At 38.5% G+C, this 23477-nt stretch overlaps 2 protein-coding genes across 2 annotated transcripts; both read left to right on the forward strand.

Annotated features, from left to right (window-relative positions):
- The first annotated feature begins 196 nt into the window (after nucleotides 1-196).
- RPL26L1 (ribosomal protein L26 like 1) lies at nucleotides 197-8392 on the forward strand. The gene is made up of 4 exons (XM_007425878.3): nucleotides 197-348; nucleotides 1497-1669; nucleotides 2371-2511; nucleotides 8220-8392. Exons 2-4 carry the CDS (start codon nucleotides 1502-1504, stop codon nucleotides 8346-8348), a joined length of 438 nt encoding a protein of 145 aa, XP_007425940.1. The 5' UTR covers nucleotides 197-348; nucleotides 1497-1501; the 3' UTR covers nucleotides 8349-8392.
- A 1226-nt stretch (nucleotides 8393-9618) lies between these two features.
- ATP6V0E1 (ATPase H+ transporting V0 subunit e1) lies at nucleotides 9619-22486 on the forward strand. Its single transcript, XM_007425879.3, has 4 exons — nucleotides 9619-9781; nucleotides 13234-13281; nucleotides 20041-20168; nucleotides 22208-22486. Exons 1-3 carry the CDS (start codon nucleotides 9678-9680, stop codon nucleotides 20132-20134), a joined length of 246 nt encoding a protein of 81 aa, XP_007425941.1. The 5' UTR covers nucleotides 9619-9677; the 3' UTR covers nucleotides 20135-20168; nucleotides 22208-22486.
- The last annotated feature ends 991 nt before the right edge of the window (nucleotides 22487-23477 follow it).

Below are 23477 nucleotides of genomic sequence, written 5' to 3' on the forward strand. Positions count from 1 at the left end.
ACAAAGTGGGCGGCGGAAGAACGGAATGTGGTGAAAGAGCCTGAGTTGAATGGACTAATAAATAGGCTGCAGGTTTCGCGAATGGAAAGAGAAACAATGAACGGATGAATGTGATATGAGCCTGAACGCAGCATTAGAAAAAGAAAACGCGTCGATAATGCACGAATTCGGAGGCGCAACCGCGGCTGCTCGTTTTCTCGGATGGACGCGAGGTGGCGCAGACAATCATCTCTCCACTCGAATATCCTCAGGCGGCAATTCTCGCGAGACCTCGAGGAAATCTCACTAGAACCGGCGGAAGTAGAACCAAACTCTTTTTCCGGGAGGCCATAGCCGAGTAAGCTGCAGGTAAGGACTACAGGAAGGAGCGGATTTTTGTAATCCGTTGTCATCCGTTCGTTGGAGGGAGACCCTCTGTTGCGATTTGTGAGGACATATAAAAAGCGGGGAGTCCTGTGTTGCAGCACCTGTATTTTAAGCAGTAGAAACTTCAGAATGTCATTTCCACGGCGGTCCCCTGTCCGCCGATCTCCCCTCCTTTCCTAGGGGCCTACTAATGTCTGGTGGGCCCCGTAAACTACTCCCTGGTAGAAGTGCTGTTCTTGACAGGGGATGACGCCGTCAAGCTGCTGCTAGTGTCATTTGGGGGCGGCTGTTCAGTCTCAGCTAAGTGATAGCTTAGAACAGTAAGCAGTTCAAATCGGTTCGGAGGTAGCGTGCCTTTTTTCGCTTTAAGTGCAGTTTTTTATTTCAATACTTATGTCCTCCGGGGTTGATGCTGGGGAAATGAGCTTTTTTTTAAAAAAAATCGTCTGCTACTCGTCTTAATCAAAGTGTTAAAATTATTTATTTGGGGATAGTTATGACTGCTGTGGTATTTCAATAAGTTAATAATCTTATATAAGATTGCAAAGAAATAAGATATACTGAACATAGTGAAATTTCTGAATACATCTGTTTAGGATTTTTTTTCAAAGTTTGGTCAATATTATGTTCTTGTTATCAGGTTAATAATTGAACTTTTTACTTATTTTAAGAGATGGGCAGCATATAAATTTAATAAATATAATGGCAAATGTACATATAGGAAAAAAGCTGTTTACTGTAAGTAGAATAATACTGTCTAGCAAAGCCAGTGAGCTCTTACACGAATGTACTGGTATTTAGAAATATTATACTGAAGATTCATAACCTCAGACCTATATGGAGAGCATTTTATAGTGTTAGAGCAGGAAAGAAATAAATTTTTGATATGTTTTCATTCAGTTGTTGTACCCCCACCCAAATGTCAAAAATGCAAAAGCAGCTTCAAGTTCCCATTTGTATAAGTGGTGTTATCTACATATTCTGACAATAATATACTCTTGGGTTAGAAAATACTACTATTATATCTGCACAAACTCTAGTTATTATTGCAGTTACTTAATGAATATTTGCACATTGCAATCATATATTTCTCAATGAATATTCAGTTATATAACGTGTATTTTCTGCAGTCAAAATGAAGTTCAATCCATTTGTGACTTCGGATCGTAGCAAGAATCGCAAACGGCACTTCAATGCTCCATCTCATATTCGGAGGAAGATTATGTCTTCACCCCTCTCCAAAGAATTGAGGCAGAAGTACAATGTTCGCTCTATGCCCATCCGAAAGGATGATGAAGTTCAAGTATGTGAAGCTATCTCTTTCTTATATGAATATTAATGAAATCCATAACCAATTAAAATAATATAATACAAGGGAAAAATAATAACCACGGCACTACATAACAATTCCATAAAACAGATATGTAAACTGGACTCCCCTAACACTTGGGGAAGAGCCAGGTTTTAACAGCCTTCTGGATGGCTAAGAGGGTTGGAGTCTGAATCTCAGGGGGAGGTTATTCCATAGGGCAGGTACTGCAGCAGAGAAGGCATTATAAACTCATTTATAATAGGTTCATTACAGCAGAGTTTCTGAATTGAAACCTTTCTTCCCAGGTTTCTTGTCACTTGAGTTAGCTTGCTGTTTAAGATGTAAACTGCTGATGGATTCAACATCTGTCTCTTGATTGTTTATATCTACTCACTCCTCCATTTCTTTCCCAGCCTCCCCACAATCTCACAGGCATAGTTGTTTTAAGGAACAGTAAACAGATGATATATTTACTCCCTCTAAAGCACATTCTTGCCTTCAAATCTGCAGTGCTACACAATTACAAAACTACTACTACTGAATTACTATATCATGAGTGTATGAAATCCTATTATGCATTCACAGATCATTCTTAAACTTGTACTTCCTGCTATTAAATACCTTAATTTTGTAAGAATTATATTAAAATGTAATATTATTTTAAAGAATAACAGAGATATGTTTATTTCTAGGTTGTTCGGGGCCATTATAAAGGACAGCAGATTGGCAAGGTAGTCCAGGTATATAGAAAGAAGTATGTTATCTACATTGAGCGTGTACAGCGTGAGAAAGCTAATGGCACAACTGTACATGTGGGCATTCACCCTAGCAAGGTGAGTTTTAATCAGATGATTATTTACACACGCACACACACACGTGTTATAATTATATAATGGTAATTATTAACTTCAAAAAAGAATTAATGAAATGGAAAGTTGTACAGAAGCATAATAAACCGTGATATGGGCTTATTTAATGTATTGAAGCAGGCAAAGCAGATACACTTTGGGGGAAAAATTAACTGCAGCAGTCTTTGTATAATTATTGATTGTATGAGGCAGGGAGCAGGTGGAAGAGGAACAATATAGTTGGTTTGGACCGTTGTTTAATTCCCAGAGGTTATTTTGATTACCAGTCTTCTAAGAAATGGCTTGTAAAAATATAATTGATTTTAAGGTTAAGTTGCTGTAATTAAAAAGCATATTCCAGGCAAAGGCCTTTTTTGTTGGTGAGAAACAAAATATCATTGACTGAATGCTCACTTACTAGAAAATCTTTTAATAGAAAAATATAGATTAGCCTTCCCCTATATTTTCAGTAAGGGTTTGCTGGCTGGGAATTCTGGGGTTTTAAGGTTCATACATGTAAGAACGCCTGTATTTAAGACATCCATCTTTCATATAGCTGGTGTAGGAGAATATTTAATTCCCCTAAAACTATTTTCTTAGTATTAGCAAAACAGAATTACTTTGCTTGGGATTTTGTGATTGTACATATTAAGTTCTGAAATTAAAGTTGACTTCAGTTAAACAAGTCCTGGGTAGTACTTGGATGGTAGACCATCAGGAAAACCCAGCGGTGTTGGTTAGACCTAGAAGTTGAAAAAACATTCCAGAAGAAGGCAGTGAACAAACCAGTTCTGTACTGTTGCCAAGATGTATGTGAAGTCACCAGGAATTGAGATTTCCTCCCAAGGGGTTCACATTTTATCTCTTCAGCTTTTTCTTTTTTTCATGTTGAATACATTTTGAAGAACATGCTAGTGTGTTTTCTTGATGCTAATTCATTAGGAATATGTGTTATTCCTAGAGAACGTAATTGGTAAGAATCAGGTAAGATGAGATTGTACCCAAGGCAGCAAGCAGAATTTCCATTAGAGTAACTAATATGTTCTGTCTCTGCATGAGAGAATGCCTCTTGATGCTTGTGTGGATGAGAAAAGGCAGCAAGAATACATTTCTTGCTAATTTATTTATTGAAATTATAGTGCCACCATTGCAGAGATACATTTTTAACCAAAGCATTGTATTGCTAAATGATTCTAGATCTGTAAACTAATGTAATCTGATTCAAATCCCATGGTAAGAAACTGAACACATGATCCAAACAACAGTGAGAGAGTAACAGTTAATAGGCTATCTTACCAAGAAAATTAGTATTTTTGGTGTTTTGTGTTAAAATAGGAAGAGTAAGAACAATAAATTTCCATCAGTGTTCCAGGAACTGCACAAGCCTAATGTTTTAAGAACTGCTAAATTCTAAAAATGTTAGTATTTTTTTAATATAAAGTAGCTTTGTCTTAGCTGTTTAAGTGAACTCTTAGTTTACGTCGTATGTGTTATTTTGAATATTTTTCGTTACTTTTTTCTTTTTTGATTTCCTTGGGAATAGTACTGTATAATGAAGATTTGGGATAAATGTCTTACTTATGTGGACATCAGATGTTGAAAATGATTGTTCCCTACATTCCTTTAGAAATTCATAATTGAGAGATTTGTTAGTTCCAGACTATAACATGCTCAAGATTATGCAAAAGGAATAATGTATTCTTGTCTTTATGTGAAAGATTTTTGGGGATTCATTATTTCCATGTTTTGTTCCTTGAATAAATATTGATCCGCTTCTGCATGTCACTTAGTTTAGCTTTCCATCGAGTGTGTTATTTTCAGTTCTTAGAAACTTAGCCAGGTGTGCCTCCTCAGCAGCGGGAGGAAGAAGATGGTGAAGGTTGGCGGGGGATGGCAGGGGTAGGTGGAGGCAGTGGAGTGCAGGACAGCCAAAAGGGCAGAGATGGCGGGGAGATAGGCAGATGTCGCAAAGGCCTTGCAAAGAGCCAGCAGCTACCTTGACTGGGCAGACCTCAGCAGCAGGAGGAAGAAGACAGCAGGGGGTGGCAGGGGTAGGTGGCGGAGTGCAGAGCAGCCAAAAGGGCAGGCATGGGGGGGAGATAGGTGGGTGAGGGAGTTGAGGCGAGAGCAGCAGGGCAGGAGAAGTGTGAGATCCTCACCTAACAATGATGCTGTCCTTGCCTAATGACCGTAACCAGGACTATGGAACTGCCATCGTTAAGGAATGTGGTCACATGATGTTTTGCCTAACAATAGCTTCACTTGCAGATGGAAATTCCAGTCCCAATTAGGGTTGTTAAGCAAGGACTACCTGTATCTCTGATTGTAATCTATATGATTTTGAACTTCACTGTTTGCAACTTTGATTTGCAACCTTATATATTTTCACTTGAAATTTTATCTTGTTCAGAAAAAAAAATAGCTGTTTGTATTTTTAAAAATAAAGGATGTTGTTTCTTACCAAACAGTGAATTCATTTGAATGACAGAATATTTAAATTAAAATTTTTGGGGGAAGATGGTTGAGAAAGTGGTGGCATCACAGCTCCAAAGGGTTCTGGAGGAAACGGATTATCTGGATTCCTTCCAGTCAGGTTTCAGGCCCGGATATGGAATGGAAACGGCATTGGTCGCACTTATGGATGACCTCTGGCGGGAGCGGGATGGTGGAAGTGCAACCATCCTTGCTCTCCTTGATCTCTCAGCAGCTTTCAATGCCGTCGACCACGGTATCCTGTTGGGACGGCTCAGGGAATTGGGGGTGGGCGGCACGGTCTTGTGCTGGTTCGCCTCCTTTTTCCAGGGCCGATCCCAATCGGTGGTGATAGGGAGCGAGAGGTCCCATCCTCGGCCCCTCCTTTGTGGGGTGCCGCAGGGTTTGGTTCTCTCTCCGCTCCTTTTCAACATCTACATGAAGCTGCTGGGCGAGATCATCTGTCATCATGGGATAAGGTATCATCAGTATGGTGATGATACGCAGCTATACATCTCCATCCCTGGTGAAGTAAGTGATGCCGTGGCCACCCTTTCACGGGCCCTGGAGGCTGTAAGGGTCTGGATGGGGAACAACAGGCTTCGGCTGAACCCTGGTAAGACGGAGCGGCTGGGGTTAATGGCTCCTCTGTATCTGGGACTTTGTCATCTTTGGTGCTGGATGGAGTGGCACTGCCCCAGACAGACCCAGTGCGTAATCTGGGGGTCTTCCTAGACTCACGGCTCCTGCTTGAAGAGCAGGTGGCAGCCATGGCAAGGAGGGCCTTTGCACAACTTCGGGTTGTGCATCAGTTACGCCCTTTCCTGGATCGGGATGCCCTTCGAACAGTCACTTATGCCCTTATTATCTCCCAGATAGACTACTGCAATGTGCTCTACATGGGGCTATCCTTGAAGAGTATCCGGAAGCTACAGCTGGTCCAGAATGCAGTCGCGCGGGCTATTGTTGGAGCCCCAAGGAGAGCCCATATAACACCTATGGTCCGCGAGCTGTATTGGGTGCCAGTTTGCTTCCGAGTCCGATTCAAGGTGTTGGTTATCACCTTTAAAGCCCTACATGGCATGGGACCAGGTTATCTGAGGGACCGCCTCTCCCCTATGACTTCAACCTGTCCCACCCGATCACACAGAGAGGGCATGCTTCGGACCCCCTAGGTGAAAGAACTTCAACTGGTGGGGTCCAGAAGGCGGGCCTTCTCTGCAGTAGCCCCTGCTCTTTGGAACATTCTGCCCCCGGAGGTGCGATTGGCCCCCACACTCCTGGCCTTCCGTAAGGCTTTGAAGACCTGGTTCTGCCACCTGGCCTGGGATGGGGTGGGAATACCTCAAGCATGGGGATGGCTAGCCCCATGGAGGCCTTCTGCCTTCAGCCTCAGATTTTTCATCCTCTTGGACTCTCCTTCTCCTTTTTAGTAATGTTTTTAATTAAGGTTTTATGTATTTATATATTTTATGTTTTTAATGTTTGTTGTGAATCGCCCAGAGTTCCCCCATTAGGGGGAGATGGGCGGCTGAAAAATTCAATCAATCAATCAATCAATCAATCAGTCAATAATTGAGGCGAGCACACAGGAAAATAAGGTGAGATTAATTCTCCTAGTTTCTTTATGCTAGTAATCTTACAGAATGCTTTTTAGAATAGGTAGTCTAGAACATCTATTGACCACACAAGCATCACCTTGCTTGGTAATAGTTGCAATATTTTTGTAATAAAGAATTGGAAAATTAACTCTCCCAGTTTGCCTCTTCTAATGGTCAGCATTAAACTCCTCATTTTGCCATTTGCTTTTCTTTCATTTTCACCTCACTTTCATAGATTTACCTAGTTTTAATAGGAAGAAAACAAAAAGAAAAGTGGGTATTAAACTAAAAGTTGTGCCAAGGGCATTGGCAGGGAAGGAATGTGCATGACGGAGAGGTAGGCAGGTGCATCAGGTGGGAGAGAAAAACAAAGGGAACATGAGAGAGGCTGGATGGGACAGGCAGGTATGCTGTGCTGGACTAGAAAGATTCTGGGAAAGTTGGTAGGCAGGCTGGTGCACAGGCCTTCCTGGAGGAGGATGGTACAATAGCACCAGCTTTGCCCCTTAAGACTGGGTTTTCCTTGGCTCAAACCCAGCTCAACTTAAATGATTCTGCTTTCATTTCAGCTATATATATAATAACCCATCTGGAATGGGTTATTATATATAATAGGCACACTGTGTTTGCTCCATGCAAAGCACATTTTTCACCTTGTGCCCACCCAGTGGAGAAATGTGTGCTTTTCTTCATACTGATTTAAAAGGAATTGGGTGCTGTACCAGACAAACAAACAAAACCTTTAATTTAAATAGAGTTGAAAAGTTAACTTTCCCATAGGGTTTGTTTTATAGTTGATTTTTATGGATTTAGTAATTTTAATTATCTATGGGGTATTTTAATTGTTTATGGGCTTTTGATTTTAATTGTGACCCGCCCAGAGTCATCCATTGGGGGAGATGGGCAGCATACAAATTAAATAATAAATAAATAAATAAATAAAGTCAATTTAGTTTTCTTGCCAGCAATAGGTAAATTACTTGCCATTGACTTTTTCGGGAATATTTTTTTCCCCTATTTTTCTACTCGTCTACAGCCCTGGTATTCCCTCGAGGTCTCTCAGCCAAGTGTTGATCATGGCTAATCCTGTTTAGCTTCTGATCCCATGCAAGATTGGCCAATGCAATCCCTTGCTGATAGGAAAGGTTTTTGCCTAATTTGTACTAGTTGATGGAATGGTGGTTGAAATCTTGCATTGCACATTTTCATATGATATTTTAAATTCTGTGTTTCCTGCTTGGTAGTCAGTAATAGTAAGCTAGTGTTGTCATAATAAGCCAAGATTTTTTTCAGAATTGATTTATTGGAACTGAACAAGTGCTTGGACCTGATAGCTTTTGATTACTCCTTGCATCATCAGGTGGTTAAACAACTCAAGGAAATTTCATCAGTGGCTTGTGTAGAATTCAGTCCAAACCCAATTCCTTGGTCCAGTAGTCTTCTAACAAGTCAGAACCAACCTCTGAGACAGGCTGTAATGCAGGGCCTAACTGCAACATTTTTAAAAATGGGCAACAAATTGGTGCTATGCTAAAATAACTTATGTAGTGAATCATTCATACTGAGATGCCTTGGAAGACTTAAGGGAAAAAAAAATAAGTATTTGCTTTGACTCCATAGGTGGTGATCACAAGATTAAAGCTGGACAAGGATCGCAAAAAGATCTTGGAACGCAAAGCGAAGTCTCGCCAGGTTGGAAAAGAGAAAGGAAAATACAAGGAAGAAACAATTGAGAAGATGCAAGAATAAAATGGACTTTTTTGTCAGATCCATTAAAATTTCAGTAAATTGTATTGCATCAGTATTCTTATTTTTGCAACTTTTATAACTTTGACATAGTAACAAAAAGCAATATATTGCAAATTAGATAAAAATTAGAGATTTTCCCTTACCAAAAAATATTACATGGATGTAGAGAAATAATTAGCCATACTGGTGTTTCCTGTATGCTCTTTGCAGAAAATTTGTAGCAGGGAATTCATGGTTGAAAATCAAAAATATGTGGTTAGACATTAACTTCCAAGGCTATTCTTCAAATCAGCTACAATTAAGTTAAGAAATTAGAAGGCTATTAGCCTAACATCCTTAGTTCATAAAATAGGGAAATTAACAATTTTGAAAACCAAGTAGGGATGGCATGTTTCTACAGGGAGAAATCTTACTTCAGCATCCTTCACAATGTTTTGTGAGCAGACAACATAATACTGACAAACTCAAGGGTTATCTTCATCTGCCAAATGTTAATTACAAACTGGTCTGGGGATGGAAGACTAACAGGGATTGCTGCTCACACCTGCATGCACTGCTAGCAGGGGCCACGGTCTCTTGTATCCAGTGTTCTGTCTGATGGTTGACCAGCTCCCCTCTGTTTAGCGTTGGCTATTCACCATCTACATCTGTTACCTTAGATTTGTAGATCTGGATAGGCTCTACAAAGATTATTCTCTTTGCCACTTCTCATGCTCAGCATTAACCCTCTCATTTCCCAGTTTCCTTTTCTGCCCATTTTGCCACAGTTCAAGTTGTAATAGGAAAAGGAAAGTGGGAAATAGCCTTTAAACAAAAGCAGCTTTGTTTTTAACTCTTCTAAGTGAAAGGAAAAAAAATCTCCAAAATAAGTACAGTACTTACCCTTATTTTCCTGCAAAATGCGTTAAACACTGAGATGACAGTAGTTCGGGCTAGAAATAAATGCTATACATCCATGATCATGGGGAGTAAGGCGAACCGCAAAGCTAGGCGGCGTGTTCCAAACCGTTTGGGCAGTTCGAGGGAAGGTCGGCGCATCCTTTTGCGTCTCACCTAATGGGCTGTACGTTGGCTGCCTCCGCATATAGACTAGGAAGCTTCCGCGCTCTCCACGGCGCAGCGAGAAAGACCCCCCCGCCAATGGAGGGCGCCGGAGTCCCCGCCCCTGCATTGCGCCGCTGTCCAAGGGGGCGCGAAAAGACGCGTTCCGCAGGCCCGTCCTACGTCTGCCCTGATTGGCTAGGACGCCAAGGCAGGCGTGGCTAGCAAAGCGGGGTGGCAATCAGCCGTAGCGTTGGCTAGAGCCGGAGTTGGTGGAAGGAGGCAGCTATGGCGTACGGCGGCCTACTAGTGCCTATCATCGTCATGAGCGTTTTCTGGGGGGTGATCGGTGGAGTTCTGCCGTGGTTTGTTCCCAAAGGCCCTAACCGGGGGTAAGTGACTGAAAACGAAGACGTAAGACGCGCTCCGGAGAAGGAGGGCGAGGCGGAGATGCTGCCCTCCCCTCCCCCGCTTTGGCCTGGTTGCCTGCCGCGAACGCTTGTCATGGCTCCGATGCCGTCCCGAGGGCAAGAAACGACTCTTGCTCCTCCTGCTTGGCGAACCACAGCAACGCAGCGTCCTTTCCTTCTCTTTCTCCCGCTTCCCCCAAGACGGCCACCGGGTCGCCTGCTCCTTCCCGGTTTGGTTTCTGAGGGCTGCCTCTCAATCATGATACACCCCCGAGGACACCCCACTTTCCCGGGGGAGCTGCTGGGCTTGGGGGCCTTTATGTGGTGAAGCCCACCCTTGGAATATCAGCTTCGTGTGAGGCTGGGTGAAAGGGGTAGCACTGTCACCGTCTTGTGACAGTTTCAGGCTGCTTCTTATTTAAGTCCGTCTTCCTAGTCAGAGGGACGTGAGACAGATGTTCCAGTTTGTTCTGTCATGATAGCCTATTATTGTAACGCTAATAATTGAATGTTAACGGCCTTTTTAGGTAATCGTGTTTTTGGATGGGACTGGAAGGCTTAACTTCCCCTTTCAGCGTTATTCTGATTTCTTCATTCTGCTCTTACAGCACTGATGCTAAATGTCAAAATATGATTATTACTTTACACAATTGCTTATTTTATTTTTTAATCTATAAGGTGTTTTTTATTAAAAAGTTGCTAAGTGGAGGAGGATGGAAGGCTTAGGACAAAAAAAGCAGGGAACTGAGTGCTGCCTAGACGATTTGAACTCCAACTCCCATAATCCCTGGCCAGGAGGGTATTGTGGGGGTTGTAGTCCAAAGGATCTTGAAAGTAAGAGATTGCTGCTCCCTTCAATTAAATGGAAAAAAAGAGCAGTATATGAAAATGCACCGTCGGCAGTGGAGCCAAATAAAATTAATGTGCAAATTAGGAAGCTATTTAAACAAGGCAGTTTTCTGAGAAAGGAAATTTCAAGATCAGACTATTTTGGATAAGAAAACTATACTATTTGTATGTACAGTTAGACTTCAAAAGAAGGTGGTATTTGGAGCAAGATCTCCTTGTCAGTTCTCAAGGAAGAAACAAGTTCTGAAGTTTCGTGGTCCAAAACTACTTGGGGCTTTTGCAGTAACTTGGGTTCAGAAATGCAGCTCAAACAATACAGTACTAGAGTTGCATGCTTCTTCTAACCCAGTTGCAGTTTCTGAAGGCAACCTGGTATATAGCATGATGTACTTCTCAAAATAATGTTTGAACAAAGGATGAGTAAATGACCTGATTTGCCTTCTCTAAGGAATATCTGAGCTGGTCTGTGAGGTACAGTCTATGCAAGCCTTGAGACTATATAATTGCACTTTACATGTTGCATTGGATTTAGTTACCTTGTTCTTAAGTGGCTTTTTACTTTCCTTGAATCTGTAGAACAGGAGTCTTTGCTAATTTGCCACTTACCCCTAGCAGACTATCCGAGAATAGATACTTACGTAAATTGTGACTGATCACTTTTAATAAACAAATCATATCAGTTCTATGATTAAGTTTTATTGATCGATAACACAGTAAATTTAAGAAAATAGCCCAATCTATGATTCTCTTTTCGGCACAGAACAATTTTAAACTTCCAAAGTTGCCTGTATTTCTGAAACTACTTTTCCATCAGTGCTCTGAGCTTCATAAAATTCACTGGAAAACAGTTATCATACTTAAGAGATTAAAATGATTAGTTCAGTGTATTCTCTTTTTGTCTTGAATAGAAATTAAGTTTGGTAGCTAAATCAACTCTCATCTGTTCTAACTGTAGCCTAATTCAGCATGGTAGTATGAAAGGATGATTGTGTACATGCTTGGCAGAAATACTAGGGTAAATATATTTTTTTAAAAGGAAAGCAAGAATAAATATCCAGACTCTGGCTCCCTAGCCTTTTATTATGTAATCAGCAAACATTCATTTTTTATTCACTCATAGGGATTATAATCTAATTTGAAGTGAAACTTTTTTCCTGAAAACATATTGTTCTTACCATTGCTATCAGCAACCTGGTGCCTTTCATGTAGGATACTAAATTCCTTGTGTCAAAATTCACAAATAGCAATGAGATAATTAACTTAGTTCTGATCTTTGTGCCAAGAATAGCTTTCCCTTAAAACTGCATAGATAACTTATGGCCTATAGTGAAAATACTGATTTTTCAAAATTTTCTATTTAGAAAAATGTTTTCATTCCCTAGTGCCAGATGTTGAATAATAACATCTGCATAAGCTTTGAGGGCCTGGGGAAAGGATGGCAAAATGAATGGAGGTTCTCGAGACATATTTTGGTGCCTTCTGTTCTGAACAAAGTCTTGTTCGTTAGGCTTTGCAAATAGCCATTTTTAAAATGTAGTTAGAGCCTTACTTTTTTTTTTTTTTCTGATTTACTAATACTGCTACGACTACAACGAGAGCCAGTTTAGTGTAGTGGTTAAGGCATCAGGCTAGAAACTGAGAGAAGTGAGTTCTAGTCCCACCTTAAGCATGAAGCCAGCTGGGTGACCTGGGGCCAGTCACTCTCTCTCAGCCCTAGGAAGCAGGCAGTGGCCAACCACTTCTGATATCTTGCCAAGAAAAGTGCAGGGACTTGTCCAGGCAGTCGCCAGGAGCCAACAGTGACTGGAAGGCACTCACACACACTGGGACTATATCTGATAATGTCTGAATATTGCATGCTTTAAAAATGTATATGTAAATTCTCTGACTTGTGTGAAGGCACAGTATTTTATTATTTTGGATATGTTATTTTGTTCTAGCTAGGGAAGACTAGGCAGCTGCCTATGACTTAAATATGTCTACTTGCTATAGTTCCTCTGTCAGCCATAGGCTGTATATGCCTTTAGCTTCTCATGGCAACTATACACATATGAAAGATGCTTTTTTAAAAAATGAGAATAAGCAGGAAAGGCAGAAGAGCAATGAAAACCAAATTTGGGATGGTGGCATTTCATTCTTTGAAAACATGGTAATGGCTTGAAAGACTGAGTTGTGGATCTAAAAATTCCTGAATTTTTAGGAATTTTTCCTAAACTGCCGGTGGAACGGATTTCCCATTCCATCCCAAAGATCTGGATTAGATATTTGGGGGTGAGGAGAGTTACATGGAAAGAAAAGTTCTGCACTCTCATAAAGTTGGCTGTATCTTAATGATTCACTCTTGCTTTTACTGTAAATTTATCAGATGGCCTAGTTTACTCTGAACTACAATAACTTGACTTAACCTACAATAATCTACATATTTTAACATTTATGAACAATTTGAAAATTATTATTAGATTATTATATCAGTATCTCTAACTTGTGTGTAATAAAATTAGAGAAATTGTCTTTTTTCCCTTTTCTCTAATGCCAATTTGTAAACATGACTTCTACTTTATCAGCCATCTTTCTTCTTTCAACAGTGTTATTAACACAATGTTGGTGACATGTGCTGTGTGCTGCTACCTATTGTAAGTATTAATGTTTCATTCCATATATGGTAAAAATCAGTGCTATAACTACAACATATTTTGAATTTAGTATCTTGATTGTGGATTCGGAAGATTTGCATGACAGTGGCTGATGCAAGAAAATATGAACATGACATATAGGGTTGATCTAGAAGTCTTCAGACATGTATTTTTTTTCATTCAGTGTTTTAGTCATAAAAAGACAGCATAACATTGGTGGGAAAATATATATTTCGCTATGCAACTTGTATATCTTTTGATATTTCCTGCTTTAGTATTGTTCCTACTTATCATTTATTATTTTGATTTACTCTATTAAAATATTTTAGGATTCTGTAGAATTGATTACATATTTGCTGTACAGGAATGAAGGCTAAGTACCTTTTCTGTTCTATGGTGTTAAATACTTTGCAACTATCTGTGCATTTTAATAAGCTGTATTGTCTGCTCTTCTCTAAATTCCCTGAATAGTTGCTTAGTACTTATTTTAGAATACTGTTCCTGAATGCAATGATAATGAAAACAGTAAGACAGACTACTAAGCTGAAACATCATTGTGTACAGCCAGTTTTCTCTAAGAATTGGATTCATTTTTGTCTTTATAAACTGTGAGCCACATTGTTTATTCCTAAACAAGGTCTAACTTACTGTAGCCTGAAGTAGCCTAGGTGATGGAAGTGCTACGTAGCTAGTTTTTGTGTACATATGTTGTACTTATTTATGGTTCAACAAACCCAAAGACTTATAAATATGAAGCTGTGACCCAGATGACTTTTAAAAATGCTGTACATCATGATATCTCTTTGTTTTAATGTTGCATTGAATGAAAGCCCCAGCATTCCTTATCACTGGCTCTGAACAATTATAGATTAATGTCTGAAGGATCATGGGCCCCCATCTTTGAAGTAGCTAAGAGATATCCAAAAAACAAACAAACAAACAAACATGTATGTATGTATGTATGTAGTAAGATTAGCCATTTTTATACATTTGGGTGTTTTCTCTTTTAGGCTAGCCAACTAGCAAAGGGAAGAAGTTATGTTATCCTAAGTTCTTGGCTACCATTCTATCAGATAATATTTTAAAATGTTTTTGGTACTGCCAGCCATAAAGTGCTTTGGAAAGAATTTTTCACAGTGGGGAGATATTGTGTTGGGCATGAATAAGAAGGGGTAAATAATAAATTATGGAAACATGATTGGAAATGTAAGTTTCAGTAGATATATGTGGATTCAACATAGGGGGGTATTAGCCTACACCCACAACCTTGGTAGATGCCTAAAAGCTAATGCCTTTCCCCTCTTCCCTTTAGCACCTGCCAGTTGGGCTAATGAGTAGGACAATCCTGCAACTGTCAACCTTTCTTCTTGCTTGCAAGTGAACTTGCCCAGCAAGGGGCTGCTGGGTTCCTGAACTAGTAGAGTGCCAGTGTAGAGTAACTCTGTATGAGGGGAGAATGACCATCCACCCCACCTTGCTTAGTCCCCAGGTGATTGTACTTACCTGCAGCAATGGCAATGCCCAGTATGTCAGTGTGAGTGTTCAGTTACCCTGCTTCCATCAAAAACATTTGGAGCCAGGTCTGTTATTTGAACTTGAGCGTGGTAAATGGTGAACCAAGTAGGTCTTTGAATGCAAAAAGCTGCCTTTATATTATACTGAGCACTGGCATCTGCTTTAAACTACAATGATAGCAAAATGATAAAACATGCATCACGGCACAACCCCCCTCATTTTTCATATTTTGGTTCCAGTGTTGCATGCAAGTACATAAATCACAGGATGTGTGTTGTCTTATCACAGTGCATTTTTGTCAGTTGCATTGTGCAACTGCAGACTTCTATTATGACTCAGACTATTGATATATCCAGCTGATATTATTGATATTGACAGGCAGCAGCTTGTTTCTGTTTCAGGTTTATTTAAAATAAAACTTGGAAATGCTAGGAATTGAACCTTTTATATGCAAACTATATATGATCTTTTACCTAAAACATCTCATAGTGGCAATAGCTTTGAGCAGGAATTTTCTGCATACAATAATTGTGTTATCCACTGAGTAAATTTCAAGATCTGTAAAACAATACTGTATGGTGATTCTGCAGAATGGGTTTCTTGACCAAGGAAGTAATTTATTTATTTTATTTATTTACCAAATGTATATAGCTGCCCATCTCACAAACATGACTCTGGGCAGCGTACCAGTTAAACAGTTTAAACAACTATTAAAAACAATAAATAGAATTAAGACTGTAATAGTAAAAAAGGAGAAGTTACAGTTATGGAAAACCTGCTCAGGTTTGTCAGATTAAAGCTCTATTCTTTTCTTTTCTTTTCTGCCACATCACCCACATTTTTTCCACTTCATCAGTGTGTCCTGTGCATGAATTTGATAGTCTGTAAATAGAAATCATCACAGCAGACGGGAGCACTAGCTGATCTTGGCTGATCCCCAAAATGCTAAGCGATGTTGGACCTAGTTAGTACTTGGGAGGCAACCAGAAAACCCAAAGCTTTGTTAGCTGGGAAACACCAAAAATTTTCCCAGAGGAAGGCAGTGCAGTGGCAAAACCCTTCTGTATAATTCATTGCTACCAACCCAGATTTGCTTATGGGGTCAAGCTGAATTGGAAGCAGATGCTACCTTTGAAGAGGGATATCTTTATTAAACAGACATCACTTGGCTTGGTATATATATGAAGAGAACAGCTCACTACACAAATGTAGTTTCAGGTAGTTTTTCACAGTTTATGAAAGCAAGGGAGGCTGTTGTACTTCACTGGCTTGAAATGTGCTTATGAATATCTTCAAAGCAGTGACTTCTCATTCACAGCAGAGAGCATCCTCTCCCAACCTGCCATCTTCCAGATGTGTTTGGGAGTACAACTCCTCAAATTTTCAGATGCCAGGTGTAGAAGCCACCAGACTGGGCTAACTGACATAGAGGAAACCAAACAGTGTCTCAGAATGTAGAACAGGATTACAGTTGTTTCTGTGTGGGTGGAAACCTAATTTCTACTGCCATGGAGCTCTTGCATATAACTCTACCACCTGATGAGAACTTATTAGTATACCAAGAGCTTTTTAATTAGCACTTTTGTCTTCCAGAGGATGAAGGATAGTCATCATTCCGGGCTATCTGAATGAGTGTTTATAAATAACATTCATTTCTTTTAATTTTCCTGATACTTCTAAACAATTATGTTATATTTAACCATCTTACATAAACAACCTCTCAGTCTATATCTATTTATTTAATGTAAGTTGTATGAATTGAAGAATCGCAGCACAATTGAGAGAGGATGTGATAGTAAGGGATGGGATGCTCAATTTAAATCTTCAGTTATTCTATTGTGAATAGAACTTGTAAAGTATCTTAGTATAACGCTTGGGGTGCAGAGCTGCTTAAGAGTCCAAATACAATGGACACACAATAGTTCTATGTCTTTCTGGCTGCAGTTCAAGCAAAAAGAGAGCATCTTCTCCTTCACCTTGCCAGCTGCATAGTTAAACTCACTTTCTGTCCAGTTGTATTATGAACCACAAAGGAAGTTAATCGGTTTTAGTAGACAGTATTAGAAGATAGTTGTAGCAGATTTCCCCTCCCCAGTATTTCTGCATGCTGACTATAGTTTAGAATGAACCCATCATTTTTCTTATCTTAATAAAGCTAGTATTTGTGCTTCCAAGGGAAAATGCAGTATCCAAACAGCAGCTTTGAATGTCACTGTTGCTGTACTAATAGGGTCTCTGTTGCTGCTGTGATACCTAATTATTTCGTAGCTTATCCTTGCAATGGCTGGATGAGTGAAATGTTTAGCAGCTGTCTTGCAGCAAAGAGCTCAACTTTATCTCCTTCTGATGTTTGTCTTTAGGACATCTCTTTTACATTAAAGTAACAAAATCAGATATTAATAACAAATTCTGGCTTTTAATTTATATATAATATTTCAGCAAAAGATTTTTGAAATTGGTAAAACTGTTTATCTTGTTCATGGAAGCGCAACCTTAATAGAGCATAACGGGCAGGAGCTTCCCTCTTTCTTCGCACCCTTGGGCAATAGTAAGACTACTGGAATATACTGAAGTGAACCCATGTGAAATCTGGAAAAGACAGGACTGACATGGCCTGGAATTGCTCTGGCTTTGCTGCATGGATCAGCCTTTTCTGGTGTCCAGTGACTAAATCTAATGTTCAGTTTGAAATGGCTTCTATGTTCAGAGGAATTCAGTCTAACTCTTGCCTAACAGAACTGTGAGAAATCCCAGGGTGATCTGGAAACTGGATAACTTGCCCCTGAATAACATAGCTGCATATTAGCCATGGTTTTTACTGGGGAACTCATTATAGTAGGTGTACTGTACAGCAGGTTTGTGTTTTTGTGAGTATGCTTTTCCAAAAGTCTTGAATAATCCTAGTCTGCTTTGTAAAAACCCAGTACTGTATTCAATACAACAAAAAGCATCTGTTTATATTCATTCAATATCCCACCCCAACCCTACTAGCTTTTGTAAGCTTCTAAGAATGCATTTTCTTTCCGTTTTCAAAATAATCAATTTTCAGAGAACATTTCCTATGTTTTTGTCATAGAATCTCTATTAGTTTCAGAAAGTACATTCCACAGTTGGTTGGAATGGGGAATTATAACTGACTATGCCTAGGAGCTAAACCCCTGTGGTTGCAGAAAACTTTTTGATGCTGCACATGATGGGGAATGTTGGTAAGAGCAGAGAACATACTCTTTAGAAAACACTGTTTGTCTTTACTGAAAACTTCTGAAGGACCCTGTCAATTATTTGGAACATAAATTGAAAAAAACACTGACTTAGGCAGCCATGAGTAAATATTTGCAGTGGTACCTGCACATTAAATGGTAAGAGGATAAGAAAACATGTGTTTTGTCTATAGAGAGGGCTACATATAATATTTGTGCCCCTAGAGGCCCTAACAATTTGATATAGGTAAAGCTGTAGCATCATTCCAAGGAAGAGTGTCCTGGAGACCAGACTGACTATCCTATATAGGTAGGGAAAATGCTAATTTCCCTTAAGGTCCTATATTTTGTGTTAAAGGTTGAGACTCATTTTTGTTTAATTGTTTAACATGTACTTAAAATTATAGTGAAAATTGACTAATAACATTTAAAAAGAATTAATCTTGCAGCTGCCTATGGCTGCTGGTTGTTTTTTTTTTCCTCCCCCATCTGATCAGTATTTCATTTTCTGGTCCAAGCATCCAGGTTTGTGTGGAATTTTCCATGACTGCCAAAGCTCTCTGCATTTATAGCAGCTCCCATTACAAAGCTGCTTTGCTCTTTCTCCTCCTTCAAAAGCATTCTAGAAATAGCAGTTAGATGTACCATTGTGTTCACAAAATATTTTGTATACTGAGCATTAGGCCAGTGGTAATTCTCTACAGTTTAAAGAGATTCTAAAGTCCATTTTCAGATTTGAATTGTTAAATTGAGTGAGTGATTCAGAAATAAATGTGCTGCATTTTCCTCTGTATTTTCCATTGTGAAAAATGTTTGCGTCTTAACTATGACTCCTCTTTGGTTAATGTGACCACTGCTTTGAGAAGGAAGGTCATTTATTTTGTAATATACTACTGTGGTTTCAGAAGCTCTTAACCAATTTTGCATAACATTATTATTAAAAAGTATGTGGGAAGTGGATATAAGCTTTCTTTGCGAGAGATGTATGATGAAAATAATTTCTCTTCTCTCACGTTTTTTTTCTTGTATCCAAGGCATAAAACAACCAGGAGTAAGGTAGTACTATCAGTAAACGTATAGATTCTCTCTCTCTTTTTTTTTAATTTATTAAAGGAAGATTTTACAACGTTTTAAAAAACTACAGAAACATAGAAGAAATAGAAAAAGATTATAAAAGGGTAAAAGAAAAAGTGAATAACAAGAAAATGAGAAAAAAAAATCCAAACAAGTGACTTCCGATCAAACATTACTATCTCCACCCTCCCATATTACATATCATAGTTCCCTTCTTCCCATAAACAAACCTTTTTAAATCAATAAATCTCAAAATCAACCGTTCATTTTTATCCATTTTTAGCAAAAAGTCTATAAAGGATAGTAAACGTACAGATTCTCAAAGCATATTCACCTGGAAAACAAAATATAAGGACAAGATAAATTATAGTTCAGATTAATAGGGCTACACAGATGATGTAACTGTTATAATGCTTTTAAAACAGTACTGTATTTCCTTAAAAGAAAAAAAGGGGCCTGCAACAAAATATTGCAATGTGGAGTACTCTTGTCAACTATTCCATCCTCCATGATACTCCATTCCAGTTCTTCTCACATGCTCATTTTCCATGTTTTTCTCAGCATTCTGGGGCTACTTTGGGGAGGTGGAGTAGGGAGGGCTTTTTCCCCTCTACTTTTTTCTTGTATTTCAGCGATTTTTCCAGGCATGTGTAATGGAGCCAGTTGGGGAAAATTATTAGGATACTGAATTTGATGCATCTTTAGTTATAGAACATTTAATCACTTTTAAGAAAAGCATAAACAGAAGAGTAATTGATAGGATTCTCCATTCCTTGAAATTGAAAAAGACAGTTTCTAAGAAATATATTCTGGACTTCTAAGTAGATGCTTAGACTATTCTGGTTGCTTCTTCTTTTGAAATTATACTTTTAGTAGAATTTGTGTAGATGCTAGACTTAGTTATTCTATTTCTGCCCTGTCAATATTCCATATGAGCCAATCCCTTAATAAATCTGTTCTTATTTTGCAGCTGGCTGATTGCCATTCTGGCTCAGTTGAATCCTCTCTTTGGACCACAGTTAAAAAGTGAGACAATCCTGTATCTGAAGGAACACTGGCCTTAACACTTATTTCCATGTCTATGGCAGTATGAGCTAGGTAAACGCCATTTTGTTGTTGTTTTTCACTACATTTATATCTCCTTTTGTTCAAGGAATGAACATTGTTCTCCCTGTTCCATCATTATTATCACGCTAGTTCTGTGATTACTTTGTGTATGTGTGCAGCATATCCGAGATCAAAGCAATAACCTTGCTGAGGTTAGGATAGTTATTGCATGAGATGAAACCAACTCACTTTGCTGAAAAGATTGTAATAATAAATCCTGTTTTTGCTAACAACATTATTATGTAAAGGAAAAGACTTAGTTTTTCAGACTTGGCTTCTAGAGTTTGATTGCAGTTCATCAGACTTTTAGCATTAACACTGAAAGAAACTGGAATTGTGTTAGTCACTGATTAAAAGAGGTTGAAGAGAACAGTCTGGTGAGAGAAGGTTGATTATGGAACAGAAGGCCAAGGAGAGGACTAATGGAACTAACCAGTGGAATTGGTATTCTGGCTGCCAGAATAGAATAGTTTCTCTTTTGATCTGTTGATAGATTGCCCTAATATAGTGTGCTATGTGAACATAGCAACTGTATAATATAAACTGAGGTTGATGTTTTTGAGCAGCTCATGAACTCAACCAAAACAGAGATATTGTTTTGTACCTGTTTCAAAACCACAATAAAAGAGGTTTCCACTTATATAATTTAATTATGGTTACTTTTCATATTTAATTCTTCTGTGATTCTTAACTTCATATTATTACTTTTCAGTTGAGAAAGAATGGGTATTTTCTTTTACATTACAGAAACTTATAACATTTTTGATTGTTGACAATATCTGTGTAAACTGAATTCTAAACTTCAAATTGACATAAAGGATTTTTACTAAGCATACACAGAGTTATCAAAGAGAACTTCAAAAATGGGCAGTGTGATGTAATTAGTTTGCTTATTGAGCCGAATATTAATTATTCTGAGCCAAGAAGGCAAATCAGTCTCCTTTCTAAAGTCAGTGTATCTTGTTAATTCAGGAGTACTTTTAATCATTGCTACTTGCAAGACTAAAGTATTCATTTTATTTGTCTTTTAAAAACTAAACAGAATAGAAGTGCAGCCATGCCACTTGTCTTGAAGCGCGTTGTATGGGATGTGTGCTCGTTTCTCAGATCCAGAAGCTAGGGAGTATTACTTATGGGAATCTGGGAGCTGAGCAAGATTGTTGATCATCTGAGCAGAAGTGGTTGGTTCCTTTCAGTGTTTTGGGCGTGGAATGAGATTTGCCACACAAATTATTACAGAAAGGATTACACCAATCCATGAACTTGGTTTCTGTTATAAATGATTATATTTCAGTTTAGAAAACTTGTTTGTGCCTTTTACTTCCAGAACTCTTTCCCTGAATATCTGTCATTTGCTCTGTTGGAAACAGCTGAGGATAGATGTTATGCTTTTAATTATGTTTTTTTTTTCCTTTGAAACAAAGCTCCAGTGTTTTCAGATCAGACATGGAATGAATTTGGGTGATGACTCAGGATTGGGGTTGTAGCTTTATTTCCTTTTTAACATTTTAGTCGTTCATAAAAGTCAGTGATCATGCTGTGCCTTACAAAGAGAAGCCTTAGGTGACAAAGCAGCGATCTTTGTGGCATATTTGTTATAGTGAATTTGTTCCTTGCAGATAACAACTTTGACTTGGAAGTACTGGAGTGTCAACAAGAGAATTGGAATTAGCTGGAGAGACAGGATCTTAACCTTATTAGTCAAAACTAATATTCTGTCACTAGGTTCGCTTTTAATTTTAGACAGCTTTTTTTAAAAAGAAGAAATGTCAGTAGGTTACAGCTGACTGTTAATTTATATACATATATTGTTGTATTTAACGAAGGATTAGCAATTGTGTTGAAGGCAAAAACTAGTATTTCAAGGCCCAAATGGTACTGCCTGTTAAAATAAAACTTTTTTTGGAACAGTTGTAGTATCTTGAATATTAAAGTCTTCTATCAGCCCCACCCTCAAGAATCTTATAATTAGTTGACTTTTGAATTAAAATGCTTCTGAAATAAAATAAACTGTTTTTCTCTCTTTATAGGTTATGATAAAGCTCCATTGATTGAACGATGCCTTTAATATATTTTGAATCCATCCACATCTACCTTAATGCCTTTGTTCTGTTATGAAGAATATTTAACTCAGACTTTTTAATACTCCTGAAGTGCCTAATGGGTATTTTGTACCTGATTTCTGTACAATTTTGCTTGAATTTCAAGTGTTACAAAATGTTCCATCATTCCTATGATGATGGCTAGGTGTACTGAGAACACCCTGTATCCCACCAAACAAACCTGGAATAAATTTCTATTCTGTTTAATTTTCTGGCTTTCCTTGGGCTGTTATTTTTGCATAAATATATAGAAACATAAGTTTTGGATCACTTATTTATGAGTTCATGAGTTTTAGAGTGCTGTGGAATTAGTTTTACTCAAATGCCTCTCAGTGAAGTAGTTTAGTGACCACTTACCTAGGCTACTCCTCTGTAGCTTCATTGATGATATCCTTCCTCTTACAGATATACCTGCACATCAGAAAATCTAGATCTGATGTCCAGTGTTTTCTCAACCTTATTTTCTCAGATTTAACTAATTCTGGGGCCTAAATAACATAGTAAAATATGAAAATGTGAATAGCTTCATTGGATTTATAGAGAACTACAGCAGAACACTGTAAAAGCTGTGCCCTAAAGTCCAGTGTAATTATGTCTAGGTTACAAATAATATGGCCAGGAATTTCAGCATTTATATATGGAATTAGTTAAGGTTACCAGTATTTGTTATATTCAAAATTAAGTTATAGAGAGATCTACATTAAATAACGAAAATGTTTGTTTAAGTCAGATCAGAATTTACAGATAATGGAGAAATACTGGTGATGGTTGATTGGTCAGAGTTGAGTGAACTGTGTATCCAATTTGAAGGAAAAATATGAATAAATTGTCAGATATAAATGATAATCCATTGCAAGTGGTAACCATGGATACACTTCTAAAACGATGTGATGCCCATGTGGAAATACTGCATAGGGGCTGCTAAGCTTTCTGAAGACGGTCATGAACCAAATCCTAGGGTGAGCCCATACATGCGTGTACATCCCTTGTTTTCTCATCTCTAGACCATCTGCCTTAGCATATATGAACAAACTTCACTGAAGAACATTGTTAGAGCTAATAAGAAAATTTTGTTGCAGCATTTTGATCTCTGAAGGTCTATTTTCACATATTTGGTAAAAACTACAGATGACTAAATCCTATGTTAGGCTGTCATTTGGAGAAGCAGAGGCCTCCTCTGGATTAATCTGTAGCTTTG

Source organism: Python bivittatus, unplaced genomic scaffold (genome assembly GCF_059951505.1).
Source record: "Python bivittatus isolate LINGU-HERP-01145 unplaced genomic scaffold, Pbiv_v1 ctg000080_np1212, whole genome shotgun sequence".
Taxonomy (NCBI): Eukaryota; Metazoa; Chordata; class Lepidosauria; order Squamata; family Pythonidae; genus Python; species Python bivittatus.